We start from the raw sequence: 14,950 nt of genomic DNA, 5'->3' as shown, positions 1-14,950 counted from the left end.
AGGGAATAATAGAGAGGATGAAGATTCTTTCCGACTCTTAAGTAATTTAAAAATTGGTAGCACTATTTATGACAGTGTTTCTAAGAAAATACAATGAATTCCTTTTTTCTTCACCTTTATACTCAGGTATTAGAAGCAAGGACTCCAAGAAAATCTTAAGAGTATGGGTCTTAGAGTCTGCAAGGGGGAATGAGTGCGTTAGTGGAGGAAAAACACTGAGGAATGAGGAAAGGCGGAGAAAATTAGGATAGGTAATGTGCTGGGATAAGGAAAAGAGCTTCGGGAAGTAGGTTTATTTTTCTTTCTTATTCATATTTCTTCATTTCTTTCCCAAAACTCTGTCCATCTTTTCTTCTTTCTTTTCACCATGATAGCATGTCTTCTGTCCTCTCCTCCTTTTTCTATTCAGCAGTGGAACCATCCTGTGGACTGGGCCTGGGGAGAAATCCAACTTAGAAATAAAACTTGGTTGGGCAGGGATTTCTGTAGAGGCAGAATAAGGGTTTAGCTTTTCTGTGGGAAAAGGGAGAGAGCAGGATTGGGGATTTCCCAGTGGCAGGAAGGAAAGAGTAATTTTTGTATATTCAGGTTTGAAATTGGGTGAAGGAATAAGGTTCTTTTCGTTTTTAAGTGATGGCCTTTGGTTTTCTGTATTGTTTAATAATATATATATGGGGTTATTGTTAAGTCAAATATTTGCATAAACATATTGCATGTATAAATGCACATAGCATTCATTTTAGAGGTATTATTTAATCGTTAAAGAATTTTTGAACACTGATTTTTGTGATATCTTGAGTTTGGTAGAGAAAATACATAACTGATATGTACTTTAGTTTTACTAAACTTAAAACTTTGCATTTCCTATCATTGGAATCATGTATCTCACTCAGCATTAGAATGGAAGATATGGAAAGCCCAGATGAAACATCTCTGCTGCCTACTCTTAGAGCTATTACTTGCTTTGAAACAGTCTGTCACTATTTCTGCAAAAAGATGTCCCTCAAACTTCCAGATTCTATTAGGAACAAAAAGCACATACTATTGATCCTGAGTATGAGCAAAGATTCTGCACTTCAGATTCAAGAAGTTGTGTGCTCTTGTTATTGTGAAGTGCGGGAGGCTTAGTCTTTCCTTCATTGGGAGTGGGTGAGGTTTTCCACTGAGGTAGTTAATAAAGTTACCTACATTTCTCTGTATATACTACAGATTTTGCAGATGTTGGTGTCCTTGAAGAACCACATGAGTTTGTATCATATTTGTGTCATTACCTTTCACTTAACATACTTCCATGAGTGATACATTTCTTTAGGGATATCAATATAAATGTACAATTGTTGTTAGCACAGTCTTTTATCAGTCTTATGTGTTTTCACATGTATTTTTGTCCCTAATTTGTCTACTCTCACCAAATATTATACTCATTCTGTCCCTAATTTCTTCTGAACACGTATCTTTTAAGAAATCTTTCCTTTAGAGCTCTACACAGTGGCATCCTTCTTTTATTTACCACATCCTACAATACTACATTTTTCAAATTTCAAATATGAGGGTCTTCATTTTTCTCTCTTTCTACATTCATTCTTCAGTACCACTGCCAAGTTAAATTTCTATCTTTTTATTTGTCTCAACCACCTTTTTTCCATCATTCACTTCCTTTTTTCTGGACTCTCCATCTGAAGAACGGCTCATATATGGCAATAAAAAAGGTACAGACCAGACAGAGTAACATTGTTTTGAAATATGACTTCATAAGTTGTCCTCATGTCCATGTAAGTCAGCACATTCATTGAGTACTATTTATGCAGAGTCCTCTTGGGCCTTGTGAAAATTTAGTTTAAGTTTTATCTAAGTTAGAATTTGATGTTTTTAGAAGTCATATTCCAAGATATCTGTCTTTCTGTGCATGGAAATATTTTCCCCTCTTTTTCATTCCTCTTGTTTTTAAATTTCATTCTTTTGCTTATTTGTAATGTTTTGTACTTTTCCCTGCATGATTAGGGGTGTTTGATTGTCTGTCTATTCCCCAAAGTAATTTTACTGTGGACATTTACTTTAATATTATGCATGATGTGTTTGTAGACTGATTTAAAATCCTGATTTGTACAATGCGTTTATATTCCAATGAATTTTTAAATTTGAAATCCATAGTTTACACAGCATTCAGTTTTACAGGTATATAAATTAAGACTGAAAATTCAATATACTTCATTACAGTCATCTTCCCCCATCCCCATACCCCTTTCCTGGCTATTTAAAAAATTTTGTCAATTTTAAAACAAAATGTATATATTAATTTATTTTAGGAGAATCAGACTTACTTTATATCCTTGGATAAAATACTTAGTAAACTTGATTTATTTCTCTATAAAATGAGGAGATTGAACTTTGCAATATCTTTAATGTCTTTTCAAATTCTAATATTCTACAATTCTGAGACTTTTAGTTATTGTTTTGTTTTGTTTCATCTTAAAAATACCTGTGTGGTGCCATGGTACCAACACCATTTTGGACTTGTAAAAGCTGTAGCTTTAGTACTCATAATATTGCCCTTCATAGCACCATAAAGATGGCCATGGAGCCTGTTTTCTCTAAAATGTGTCTTTTGTTTTCATCTTTGAAATTGGATTTCTTTTTCTGTTTCCTTGCAGTAAGGTCCAGTCATCATCTTAGTTTTTAATTATGTATGTTTGTGGGATGCTTGAATTTTAAATGAGATGCTCTAGCCCAGAAGACTATGATTGTTCAGACCTTTGTATACCTAAGGCCCCTTTGGTCCAGTGTCTTTAACCTTTCCTTAACTTTCTTCTCAACCATGGTGCTTCCCTGTGTGTGTTTTCATCATGCTGAAGCACAGTTCTAAGAAACCACACTCTTGGGTCCAGAGTGCTCCTAGGTGCTGTATATGAGATGACAGCACTGAGATTGTTGTTCTTTTTAGTGTTTCATCAGCTAAATATTCAGTTATTTTGGTATGTTCTCTTCTGTATCAGTGATAGCACAGCTAACCCTTTAGAAATGAAGCATTAGAGAGCATATGAGATCTTGCTCCTCAGCAATTGTCCTCATTTTTGGCTCAAATAAAGTAATAAAAATTCTCAAAAGGAAGGAGAGAGAGAAAACGAAAAAATGAAAGAAAGAAATGAAGCATTAGTGATCCTTTAGATATTTTTTAGGGAGTCTTTTCTCATTGCTCATTCTCCTTGTGCCATACTCACCTAGGGAGGCAAGAACTTGTATATATTTGTATGACCTTAGAAGATACCTAGTTTATGAGGTTGAGATGCGCATTGTTGTTGAAATGCCTTGTATGGCCCTTAGTTCTGGGTCACCTGCATAGTAGTGGCTTCATACGATTATTTTTAGAGAGCAAGGAAGCTTATTTTGTCATAGCATAATGAGATATTTCCCCAGCCTGCATGTCAAAGGCTTTTATAATAAACAGAAAATTATAGGCTACTACCAGTTTTTGTTTGTTAGTCTGCATGCCATTGGCTCTCATGAGAATTAAACAAAGACTGTAGGGTTGTTATCATTTTTTTTGTCATTTGTTTTGTGATACAGGTTGGGTTGTAGTTTTTTTCCCATTGCCGTTTTATTAGTTATTCAGTAGTGTGAGAGTCATAAAGTTTATGGGTTACTTTTCATTTTCATCTGTATCAGATCCCAGTATTAGATCAATGCCGAGCTAAACATTAAAGGAGTAAGAGGCTTTTTGGCATGAGTTTATCTAAGTCTCCTCCATGTGAGCTGGTGGCAGGGGCCTGGTGTTGGTTCAGATGAGTGTGGAACAGGCTAATACAGCGGTTCTCAACCTGTGGGTCGAGACCCATTTGGCGGTTGAACGACCCTTTCACAGGGTTCGCCTAAGACCATCTGCATATCAGATATTTACATTACGATTCATAACAGTAGCAACATTACAGTTATGAAGTAGCAACGAAAATAATTTTACGGTTGGGTCACAACATGAGGAACTGTATTTAAAGGACCAGAAGGTTGAGAACCACTGGGCTAATAGAATGGTGCAAGTCAATGCCCTAAACCTGAGTCTTTATTTATTCCATTGAAAGTAGGTTCAGCTGCCGCTCGGAAAGAAATCATAAGAAACAAAATTCGAGCAATTGGCAAGATGGCAAGAGTCTTCTCTGTTCTCAGGTAATGATACATTTTTCTAATTATTTGTTTTAGAGAAATTATTTGTATTGTACTTTGTTAACAAGCAGTGTCCTGTTTGACATCTAAAAGCAGTATAGTAGTATTCTCCCTGTAAAGAAGTTCTACATTTACACATTGAAGAGCGGAACAGGTCCCTTTGAAACTAGGGTTTTTGACCCTTGTGATTATTATTATTCACCTTTGGTATCTCTTGTCCTTTGTGATAAAAGAATCTATACACTGAAAATTAAAGCAAGCTAAGAAGGAAAGGGCCACTTTTTAGAGTATTTTTTATGAACTTGCTCATCTGTATAAGAAGTCCCTTTTGTTGAAGCCACAAATTGTCTTCCTGGGGCTCATCTAGGAAGGGTACACATGAATGGGTCAGTCCCGTTGATGATAAACCTTACCATATATTTATTTAATAAAGGTTTTCAGAAAAAAAACAATATATGCCTCAGTAGTAAGGTACAACCTCATATCTGAAGCATTTAGAATAGGGGAAAATGTATAACTTGCAATTGAGGAAAATATGGTAATAGTAATGCACATCATAAATTACATACATGGGCTATATCTGGGCCTATCTTCTCTCTTAAACTAAGAACTTATTGGATGTCTCTGATGTTTGTTATATCTCTGCTATAGGGAGGAGAGTGAAAGTGTGCTGACACTCAAGGGTCTGACTCCCACAGGAATGTTGCCTAGTGGAGTGTTGGCTGGAGGACGGCAGACCCTGCAAAGTGGTAATGATGTTATGCAACTTGCTGTGCCTCAGATGGACTGGGGCACACCTCACTCTTTTGCTAACAATACACATAATGCATGCAGGGAATTCCTTCTGCTTTTTAGTTCCTGTCTCAGCAGCTGACATAGGTGGAATACTCTATGATAGGTAGTATCTGATTAATAACCTGAACAGGGCAGAAAATTGACAGAATATTCATTTCAATTGAAAATAATAGTCTCTCAGCTTTTCATGAAATGATATGGGAGCAGATCATATCATAATGTCTGAAATATTTATTTACTTTATTTATCGATCTAATGCACCCTTTTCTTTTAAAAGCCTCAGTTTCAGAATGTGAATCCAGGATATGCTATATCGTATTACTAAAATGGAAATGTAATTTCAACTTTCTTATTTTTTTTAATTTATGTAATTGTATTCGACTATGCTTTTATTATCAGATACTTAATTTTAGAAGTAATAATATGCTTGGGCCCCAGAACATTACTTATGCACTTACTTGCTAAAAGATTTGTGCAAGGTTTTGTACCCTGGTAAATGATGCCAAAGTTTGTTTTCTGTGGTGTTTGTCAAATGTTCTATGTATAATCGACTGTCTGTAACATGCTGTTTTCTTCCTCTGCAGATGTAGCTGCTTTCCTAAATCTGTCTGTCTTTCTTTAGGTTAGCTGTATGTCTGTAAAAGTATGTTAAATTAAATTACTCTATCAGACACTTGTCTGCCTTTTGATGTAGAAGCAACTTTGTAGCACCTTGTTTTGAAGTTTGCTGCATTCTAGTTGCTGCACTTTGTGCATTCTTAACATGAATGTAACATTAGATATTAAGTCATTGTTATAAGGGGTTAAATTTAAATTCTGTAAGTCAAAATCGAAAGGGTGTTATTAAGTGTGCCTTTATTTTGCATGAAAATAAAAAGAATTATACGTAAAGCATTCCTGTAATCTGGCTCATTGAATATTTTATATTTTTTAAAAAACTTTTTTTTTGGTAGTAAATATTTGTGTAAAACACTGGGTTAAATTTTTGAAAGCCCATTACAGATTAAATAGAAGAGAGTGTTGTGAATGTTATAGACTATGCACAGTAACTCAAAGTCTAGATTTCTTTCCCTTGTGGTTGGAAAGCAAAAATGTGATATGAAAGCTTAATTGATGTTTTATTGTAGCCACTTTTGACAGCCCTCCAAGGGTCACTGCTCTATTAAAACAGGCAGCAACAGATCCAATGTTTTCCTTAGTCATGATTAACAATTTCTTTTTGGTGTTATAATTAGGAAATGTTTAAAGCAAAAACAAAAAGGAAATTTTAAGTTTAAGATAAATTTGGATTGGTTTTTCACAATTTCATTTCACTCAATCTCATAATAAATGCTTAAATAAACAAAAATAATATTTCCTGTAGACAAATAATTTCTACTTGTAGCCTATTTATGTTGTATTTTATATGTTATTGTGTTGTCTGCTACCACCACTCGCATATGTGAGAAATACAGCTATGTTTTGAAATTGTAGTTTCAAATTTTCATTCTGGATGAGGTCTTCTTTTTTGATTTATTTACAAATCTGCTTTTATTTTTTTATATCCTTTGCCCTCCATTTTTTTTATTAATATTGTAAACATTAGACAAATGAACTAAAAAGAATTTGATTGAAACAAATTAAAATCTTAAACATTCAATAAAACTTGTAACAGTGTTAATAGAAAAAGGATGAATTTTAATAAGCTTGGAAAATGTTATACTCTTCCCCTTCTTCGTTCAGAAAAGAAAAAGAAACCTGAAAGGGTTTCATACATAAATAAATCATCCTTGGATATATTATTACTTTTACGTTGTTTCTACAATAAACCTTTCTTTCAGATTTCACAATTAGCACCTGCTAATTAGTGCTTGTTGGCAGTTGGCACTTCTATTTTTTTAAATTTGCAGCCTGAAGCTCAGTTTTCCACTTTGAAATCACCCCCAACTTCAGGGAAGGTTTGTAAGACAATTCTACTGAAGGACCTGTCTATTTCTAGCATAGAGTGAGTTACTGGTTGGCGCTGAGCTAACGGGGTCCAATTTGGAAAACTAGATAGCTCCCTAGTTCTGCCAGTGATGGCTCTTGATAGAGTGGTTTGACCATTTGGTTGAAGTGATTTCCCTAGCATAAGATTAACTTATTTTGAAACAAATCATGAAACTCATACAAAAGCTTCGATTTTGTGTTTGTTTACAAGCTTATCTAACATTTTAAATTTTAGTAGACACGTTTCCTGATGTGAATAACTGAGAATTAACTATTGCAAAAAGAAAGTTTTTAAATTCTAAGAACTCAGTTCTGTTGTCAGAAAACAAAAATTATGTTCTCAATAACTTTAATGTTAATTTGTGATATTTCTCAAGTGTTACTACAAATTGCACAACTCTATTGCAGTCGTATTTAATATTCATATTTTTTGTGCATTTTCTTCATGGAAATTTGATGGCGATCTAGCCCTTTATTGCTAACTTCATCAAGACCTATATGGGAAAATATATGGCCATCTCTGTTTTTAGTAATTTCTAATTCCTCTTGATCATTTACCTTGTGTAATATTGTGGAACACAATTTGAGACAGCACTATACTCAAACTTTTTAAGGCCGTGTCAAGATGTTCTGTAAAACTGAAAACCAAGAAAGGAAAAATAGTGCCTTTCAGATAGAATTTTGCAATTATCAGATCTATTTCTTTTCACTTTAATGTTTGCTTCAAATTAACTTTTAATTCTAAGTTTGACATTCAAGTTTGACATGGTATGCAGTTTTGAGTACGATAAGCTATTTTGTATTCTGCAAAGAATTTAGAAGCATTTAGAGGCCTCAGGAAGGACAGAGATTATCATTTGACCTAGAAAACATTTTTATATATCAAATTAAAAGCCCATAGAACAATTTCAAAAGTATAATGTCACATTTCATCATTTTTGAAGTTTATTAGCAGATTTAAACTATTGACACACTAAAAAAAAAAGTACACATGACCTCCCTAAAACTTAAAAAAAAACTATTGACATGCTCAAATAAATACTAATTCTTATAGTGACATGTTTTTATTTTTAATTGCCATATATAATACAAGTTATAAAATATTTCATGTAAAATTACTTCTGTTACTACAAACTCTAAAAATACTCTGATTGGCATTTTCCCCCCATTCAATTTCTAAATTATAAAGAAAAATAGTCCATATTTTGAAGAATAGGTGTTCCAAGGCTGGTCAAGAAAAGATAGGTCATTTATCCCAGTTTTCTGTCTGGGAAAATTCCAAGAGTATTGTCCAAATGTACAGGGCTAGATTTTGTAAATGGTGATTTGTACAGTGGTATACAATAAGTATGTCTGCTTTGATTTATATTTAATTGTTAAGGAGAATTCTTCCCTTTCTTATTCAGTGTTCATCCTACTTCTTTTGGGTCCCCATTTCATTTTAGTATCTGGTTGAGATCAACAACCTTTTGTAATTTAGTCTACTTTAATTCCTTAGACTCACCAATGTCCTTCCACATTAAAAATTGTTTTGGATAAAATTTATTTCTAAATGATATGTACTGCTAAAAGGTTGTTTCAAGAATAATTCTTCTAAGTGTCCTGTTCTAGAAGAAACAAAATAGAAAGGATATGGCATTATTGTAAATATTCTGAGTGTGTTTATTTGGGTAATGTGGATGATTGGCAATATTGTCAGGCAGTATTGTCCTCATTCTCAATGTGAGTGTTTTATACAATTTGAACCCAGAGTGAGCTAAAGGAATCTTTGACTATAAAATGTATAACTAAATATGTTGAAATTCTCTAAATGAGTTAGAGACAAGCTTTACCAAGAATGCATCTCTTATTTATATGACCTATGTATATGTTCATATCATGAAATAATTAGGATTTATTGCCCATAAGACTCTTGATTCCTCTCTAGTTGGTAGCTGGGTTTGAAAAGATGTTAATAGCCATTTATCTGTCTTTACTTGAGAATGTAAGTTATTAGTACCTGTGGCAGATTTGAGTTCATGATAAACTGAACATAAGTGGATTTTATTAAGGCTATAGATACTAATATCTTTAGATATTTGGAACACCAATGTTAGAATAGAAAGGAAGTTCCTCGTAGACAAGAGGGGGGTCCTTTTAGGTTACCCACAAACAACTGAGCTACAGAACTGTTCTACTTAATGTAATTCACCAAGTTTACTCCCCTTAAATTTCATTGTAGCCATACCAACTTTTGCAGCTTAAGCTTTGCCCTATGAATCAGAAGCAACAGGAAGAATATTGCTAACTTTTCCTAGTTTATATCTTAGGGAACCAACTGGTGATGAGTATTACTTTAGAAAGTAAAGAATCTCTTGTTTGTTCTCTTGCTACAATTCTACCATCATAATTTCACCCTAGAGAATTTCCTTGCGATTGTGAAGGGTATGATATAATAAACTTGGAAAATTCTAAGGCCATCAGAATACTGAACTCAAGATGGGTAATTAATACTGGAGTGCATTTGCATGGGTGCTGAGGTGTCTGTGTATACAGAAGGTCTGTGTGTTCTGTGCTCTGAGCAATGTTGTCATAGTGCTGTGTGTAAACTGCTGTATCAGGAAGGGGGATTGGATGGGGCTCTCTAATATGGGTACTATTATGTTAAATAGTAAATGATGATGTAGTATGGGCTACTGTGATATTTTAAGTGATCATTGCCTTTTCTGCTGTACAATATGACCCTTCTCATCTCTCTCATTCATTTTGCATGCCTCTGCTCACTTCTGTACAGCCACAGTTGAGGCTATTGAGGCTGAAAAAGGTACGATCAGAGTCCTTGCGCTGGGCAGGGAACTGTGGTGTGTGGGTGGGCATCAGAATGTCCTGTGGGTGTGTCTTACTCCTACCTTGCACAACCCAAGATGAATCAGACTCACTGACTCATCCAGTTTGTCACATTTCTCTCTCTTTCTTTCTTTCTCTCTCTCTCTCTCTCTCTTTCTCTCTCTCTCTCTCTCTTTAATCACAAGGACTGATTTCCATAATGACAATCTGGGTTTACCCCTTTTAATAGTATATTATCCAACTAGCATTTAATGTTTCTGAATTCTTTAGAGTACATCATGTTATGCTATAATATTATAGCATTTAAAGTTGCATATAAAAATCTATTCCATATTTTGCATGATTCTTTGCTACTCAGATTTTTCCCCTAAGTTAAACCCACTCTAGACATAAGTGCAGAAGCTGTCACTATGATTTTGTTGTTGCAGTTTGGGCTAGTGTTTGCTAATAATAATAATATATTCACGTATTGCCTTAAAATTACACATTGGCAAATGCTTTGCTGACTCTGAATCCCAGGATTTACACATATTAAAGCAACCAGATTACAATCAGTAGTACGGAAATCTTTTCTATGCACATTTTAATGTAGGACACATCATTCCAGATGAAGTAAATGAGAAACTATAACAATTGGAGGAGAATTACCATTTATTTTTATGAACATGCAGTGGATGGCTAGTGAATTAAAGATGAAATCTTCTTAAAATATGAAACTTTAAATATTTTTTTGCTATCAACCAAACACAGATCTAACTCCTGGAGGCATTTCCCACCTTTTTCTTTTCATATTGGTGGTGTTGGAGTGATGATACCTTGGCCTTAAAGATAGTTCTGATCTGCTAAATTTTAACTTTACTTTTCTCCTCCCAAGCTTTTGACACAGATTTGTATGTTGAGGATTAACCTTGTTTAGCCTCCTCACTTGTCTATTATGGATGCTGCCTTACTGTGATGGTCTTGGTGATGTTGGGGTCTGAGGTAGGGGATAATTGGTGTAGTAAAAGTCAGACTGAGACCCTGAGACCATTGCCTAGAGGTTGATTTTGTAGACAGGAGGGTTATTTTTGTGTGTGTTTTTTTAAAGGCTCTGCTAACACTTGTCATCTATGATGCTGTCATGTCTATATTTAGGTTTAAACATTTCACATTTTAAGGGGAAGTCTGGAATGGGGATAGGATTAAATAAGATTTAAATGTTACTACATACAGCTAATGTCTTCGTAAAACTTATTGATTATGTTTTTGAAATCTCAAATGTTTTTCATTTACTGACTTATCAAATTTGCATTTTGTTAAGCAATACGAGGATTCTCTCCACCACATAGAATCTGCAGTTTTGAAGAGGCAAAGGGTTTGGATAGGATCAATGAGAGAATGCCACCCCGGAAAGATGCAGTACAACCAGATGGTTTCAATTCTCTGAACACCGCACATGCCACTGAGAACCACGGGACTGGCAACCATAGTGCCCAGTGACCCACGGCTTCCCAGGGACTCACATCTCGGGCCCCAAATGGACACATTACCCGAGAAGCTGGAGGGGTCGGCCAAGCTGACTGTAAATGTCACAATCCCTCTGGAGAAACCATTGTGCTTTTGAGACCTCAGCCCCCTTCCTGGATGAAGGCTTGAGGGCCCTGGGACATATTGTGCTATCTGATAAGATTGGGTCATCGCTGCCAAGGTAGAGGGCAGTGAGCAAGGGGCTTGGGGCAATTTCCGTTGGAGGGCCACTGCACCTCCATTTATGCTTGTGGTTCACACATTTAAGTTTACAAATGAGATTTCTTTTTCCCTTCAGTAGAATTAGATTTTCTTTTTCAAACATGACTTCAAATGCAATCCTAAGAGATAACGTGGACATTTTCCCCCATGGAATGTCTTTAAAGGGTGAACTAGCATGGTCTTAAAATACATTTCTGAGGTTACTAAGCTGTATTTTGAATTATGGGCTGAGAAATGCTGAGAAACCCAGTTGGTGTTTATACAAAATGCTGACCTCAGGTCTATAGTTCTTAAATGTGGCTAATTCTGTAATATAGTCTTGGTATTTTTTAATTATGAATGCACAACCTATTTCTAGACAAGACTCTCTTACTTGAACACAAATCCAAAAACTAATTCAGAATCTTTTTGTCCAGATCTTCTGAGATTTACATCCCAGAGATTGAAAAAGAAAACCTCTAAATTTCAAAATTAATACAGAATTACAGAATTACTCATTTAAGATACATTAGAAGAAATTTGTACATTGTCAAAGTAAATTTTAATTCAAATCATGTCTGTAAAACTTGACGTATTTTGTGTATGCATGTTTTCATTTTGCAAATATTTAATATATAGACCTATGATGTACAGGTACAACATGTATAAGTTACCTAGATGTTATGAGAAATTTTAGTTTATTGTGAGTACTCAAGTTGCTTAAATAGCCACCAGGATGATTTGCTGCTGGCTTTTTATCATTTTTTATGTTTTGATGCAAAGGAAATTTTAAAATGATCTGGAAATGTTTTTGATTAAGCAATGCAGCATAGAAGCAACAATGGTTCTATTCAATCATTCAGATGTTAGTGGAGGCATAAAAGTCAAGACTGCATGTTGAACATTTTCTTTTGATAGCTACAGAACTGCTTGGTTAAATTAAATGGAACCATGTGCTCATTTTTCACAATTATTGAACTGTATTGATTGCCACTGTAGTTTGGTATTTCCCTTTACTTTGGTGGCCTGCTTCCCTCATGCCCTGGAATACAACTCAGAGCTCCAGGCAGCAGAACCGTCTATTGTTTTGTTTGCCAGAAAGTGTATCCTGTATGGTCTCCTGTCTGAGTTGGAAATATTATGCATGTGCAGGACTATCTGAGTATTTTATAAATAGTAGCACACAATAAATTCCATGCATGGGCCGCTGCTCCTATCTCTGTGTTGGGTTTTATTTGGATGTAGTCTGATTTGACCTTCTCATGCATATCAGAAAATCCTGTTAATAGAACTGGGATGTATCTTTCAGAGAAGATTATCTCATGAACAGTTCCTGGAAATTTAATGAATTAAATTCTTGTCTTCATAAATTTTGCTTTTTAAGAAATTTTTGTTACTTGCAATACTTGTTGTGCATGAGCAATAGTAACTGAGCATGAGAGGACTGGGTGCCTATTATATATAGATAGGCCTTCTGAATCTAATATTTAAAATCACTGTTTCACTTAACTTTTAATTGAAAGAAAATCTTATTGTCTAGAATTTTGTTACAATATGGTTGGAAATTTACTGGGTGTTTTAACAGTAAGAAAAAAAGATATTAGTGATATTGCATTTTCCTGCCATCATATTCCTTTTTTTTTTTGGCCATATAAAAATTGGTATAGAATTTTGAAAATTGAGGGAAATTAGAATATTTTTTGACATTTTATACTAATCTGATTATGTAACAGCTTTAATTACAGTTTTCAACAATGATTATAATACACATTCTAAAGCATTAATTTAAGTAAAAATGTATATATTTGCCTACTTGCAGGTAGCAAACAGAGCTCAAATTGTTGACTATTATAACTTCTTTTTCTTTACTGACCAGTGGGGTGACATTGATTAATAAAGTTATATAGGGTTCAGGTGTACAATTCTATAATACATAGTCTGTATATTGTATTGTGTGTTCATCACCCAAGTCAAGTCTCCTTCTATTACCATTTATCCCCCTTATACCATTTTCTACCTCTTCAACCCCCTTTTTTCTCCGGTAATCACCATATTGTTGTCTGTGTCTATGAGGGTGCTTTGTTTTGTTTTGTTTTTGTTTTTGCTTCATCCCTTCACCTTTTCACCCAGCCCTGCAACTCCCCTCCCCTCTGACAGATGTCAGTCTGTTTTCTATCTATAACTGTATTTCTATTTTCTTAGTTTATTTTGTTCATTAGATTCCACATATAAGTGAAATCATATGGTACTTGTCTTTGACTGGCTTATTTCACGTAGTATATGCTCTCTAGGTCTATCCATACTGTCACAAAAGGTAAGATTTCTTCTTTTTTTATGGCCAAGTAGTATTCCACTGTGTAAATGCTTTTTTATCCACTCATCTACTGATAGACACCTAGGCATTTCCAGGTTTTGGTTGTAAATAATATTGCAGTGAACATAAGGGTTCATATATTCTTTTGAATTAATGTTTTGGGTTTCTTCGAATATATTCCCAGAAGTAGAATGCTGGATCATAAGGCAGTTCCATTTTTAATTTTTGGAGGTCATGCCGTACTGTTTTCCACTATGGCAGCACCAATCTGCAGTCCCACTGATGGTGCATGAGGGTTCTCTTTTTTCCATGTTCTGCCAACACTTGTTTGTTGATTTATTGATGGTAGCCATTCTAATAGGTAGAAGGTGATTATTTCATTGTGCTTTAAATTTGCATTTCTCTGATGATTAGTGATGTTGAACATCTTTTCATATGTCTGTTGGCTCTCTATATGCCCTCTGGTGAAGTGTCTACCTGGGTCTTTTGCTCGTTTTTTAATTAGATGGGTTTTTGTGTGTGTGTGTGTGTGTTGAGTTGTATAAGTTCTTAATAAGTTTTGGACACTAGCCCCTTATCAGATGCATCATTGGCAAATGTATTCTCCCATTCGGTGGGTTGTCTTTTCATTTTGTTGATGGTTTCCTTTGCTGTGCAAAAATATTTTAGTTTGATGTGGTCCCATTTGTTTATTTTTTTCTTTTGTTTCCCTTGCTTGAGACAATATATCAGAAAAAATATTGCTAAGAGAAAGATTTTACTGCCTATGTTTTCTTCTAAGATTTTTATGGTTTTTAGTCTAACATTTAAGTCTCTAATTTATTTTTAGTTTATTCTTGTATATGGTATAAGAAGGATCTGATTTCATTGTTTTCCCACATATCTGTTCAATTTTCCCAACACCATTTATTAAATAGACTATTTTTACCCCATTGTGTGTTCCCTTTTTTTTTTTTTTTCTTAATCCTCACCCAAGAAGTGAGGATATTTTTTCCATTGATTTTTAGAGAGAGTGGAAGGGAGGAGGATGGGAGAGGAGAGAGCGAAACATCGATGTGACAGAGACACATCAATTGGTTGTCTCCCATACTCAGCCCGACCAGAATCGAACCTGCAACCCCAGTACGTGCCCTTGACCGGAATCAAGCCCCAGACACTCTGGTGCGCAGGCCAACACTCTAACCA

General features: G+C 34.7%; 1 protein-coding gene across 7 annotated transcripts in view; it reads left to right on the top strand.

Annotated features, from left to right (window-relative positions):
- PPP3CB (protein phosphatase 3 catalytic subunit beta) overlaps positions 1-12,667 on the top strand; it is a 50,611-nt gene extending 37,944 nt beyond the window's left edge. For 2 of the 7 annotated variants that reach the window (XM_070432974.1, XM_070432973.1), the window contains exons 11-15: positions 1,683-1,709; positions 4,074-4,158; positions 4,807-4,904; positions 9,692-9,721; positions 11,045-12,667. In XM_070432974.1, coding sequence (XP_070289075.1) covers positions 1,683-1,709; positions 4,074-4,158; positions 4,807-4,904; positions 9,692-9,721; positions 11,045-11,223 — 419 coding nt within the window. In that variant the 3' untranslated portion in view covers positions 11,224-12,667. The remainder of the gene's footprint in view (positions 1-1,682; positions 1,710-4,073; positions 4,159-4,806; positions 4,905-9,691; positions 9,722-11,044) is intronic. The other 5 variants (XM_070432977.1, XM_070432976.1, XM_070432975.1 and 2 more) reach the window with 5 other exon arrangements.
- Positions 12,668-14,950: the final 2,283 nt, after the last annotated feature.

Source organism: Myotis yumanensis, unplaced genomic scaffold, assembly GCF_028538775.1.
Source record: "Myotis yumanensis isolate MYYU_CA2020_CCGP unplaced genomic scaffold, mMyoYum1.0.hap1 SCAF_13, whole genome shotgun sequence".
NCBI classification, from domain to species: Eukaryota; Metazoa; Chordata; class Mammalia; order Chiroptera; family Vespertilionidae; genus Myotis; species Myotis yumanensis.
The sequence above is the reverse complement of the archived record's forward strand: the minus strand, read 5'-3'. Positions and strand labels throughout refer to the sequence as shown.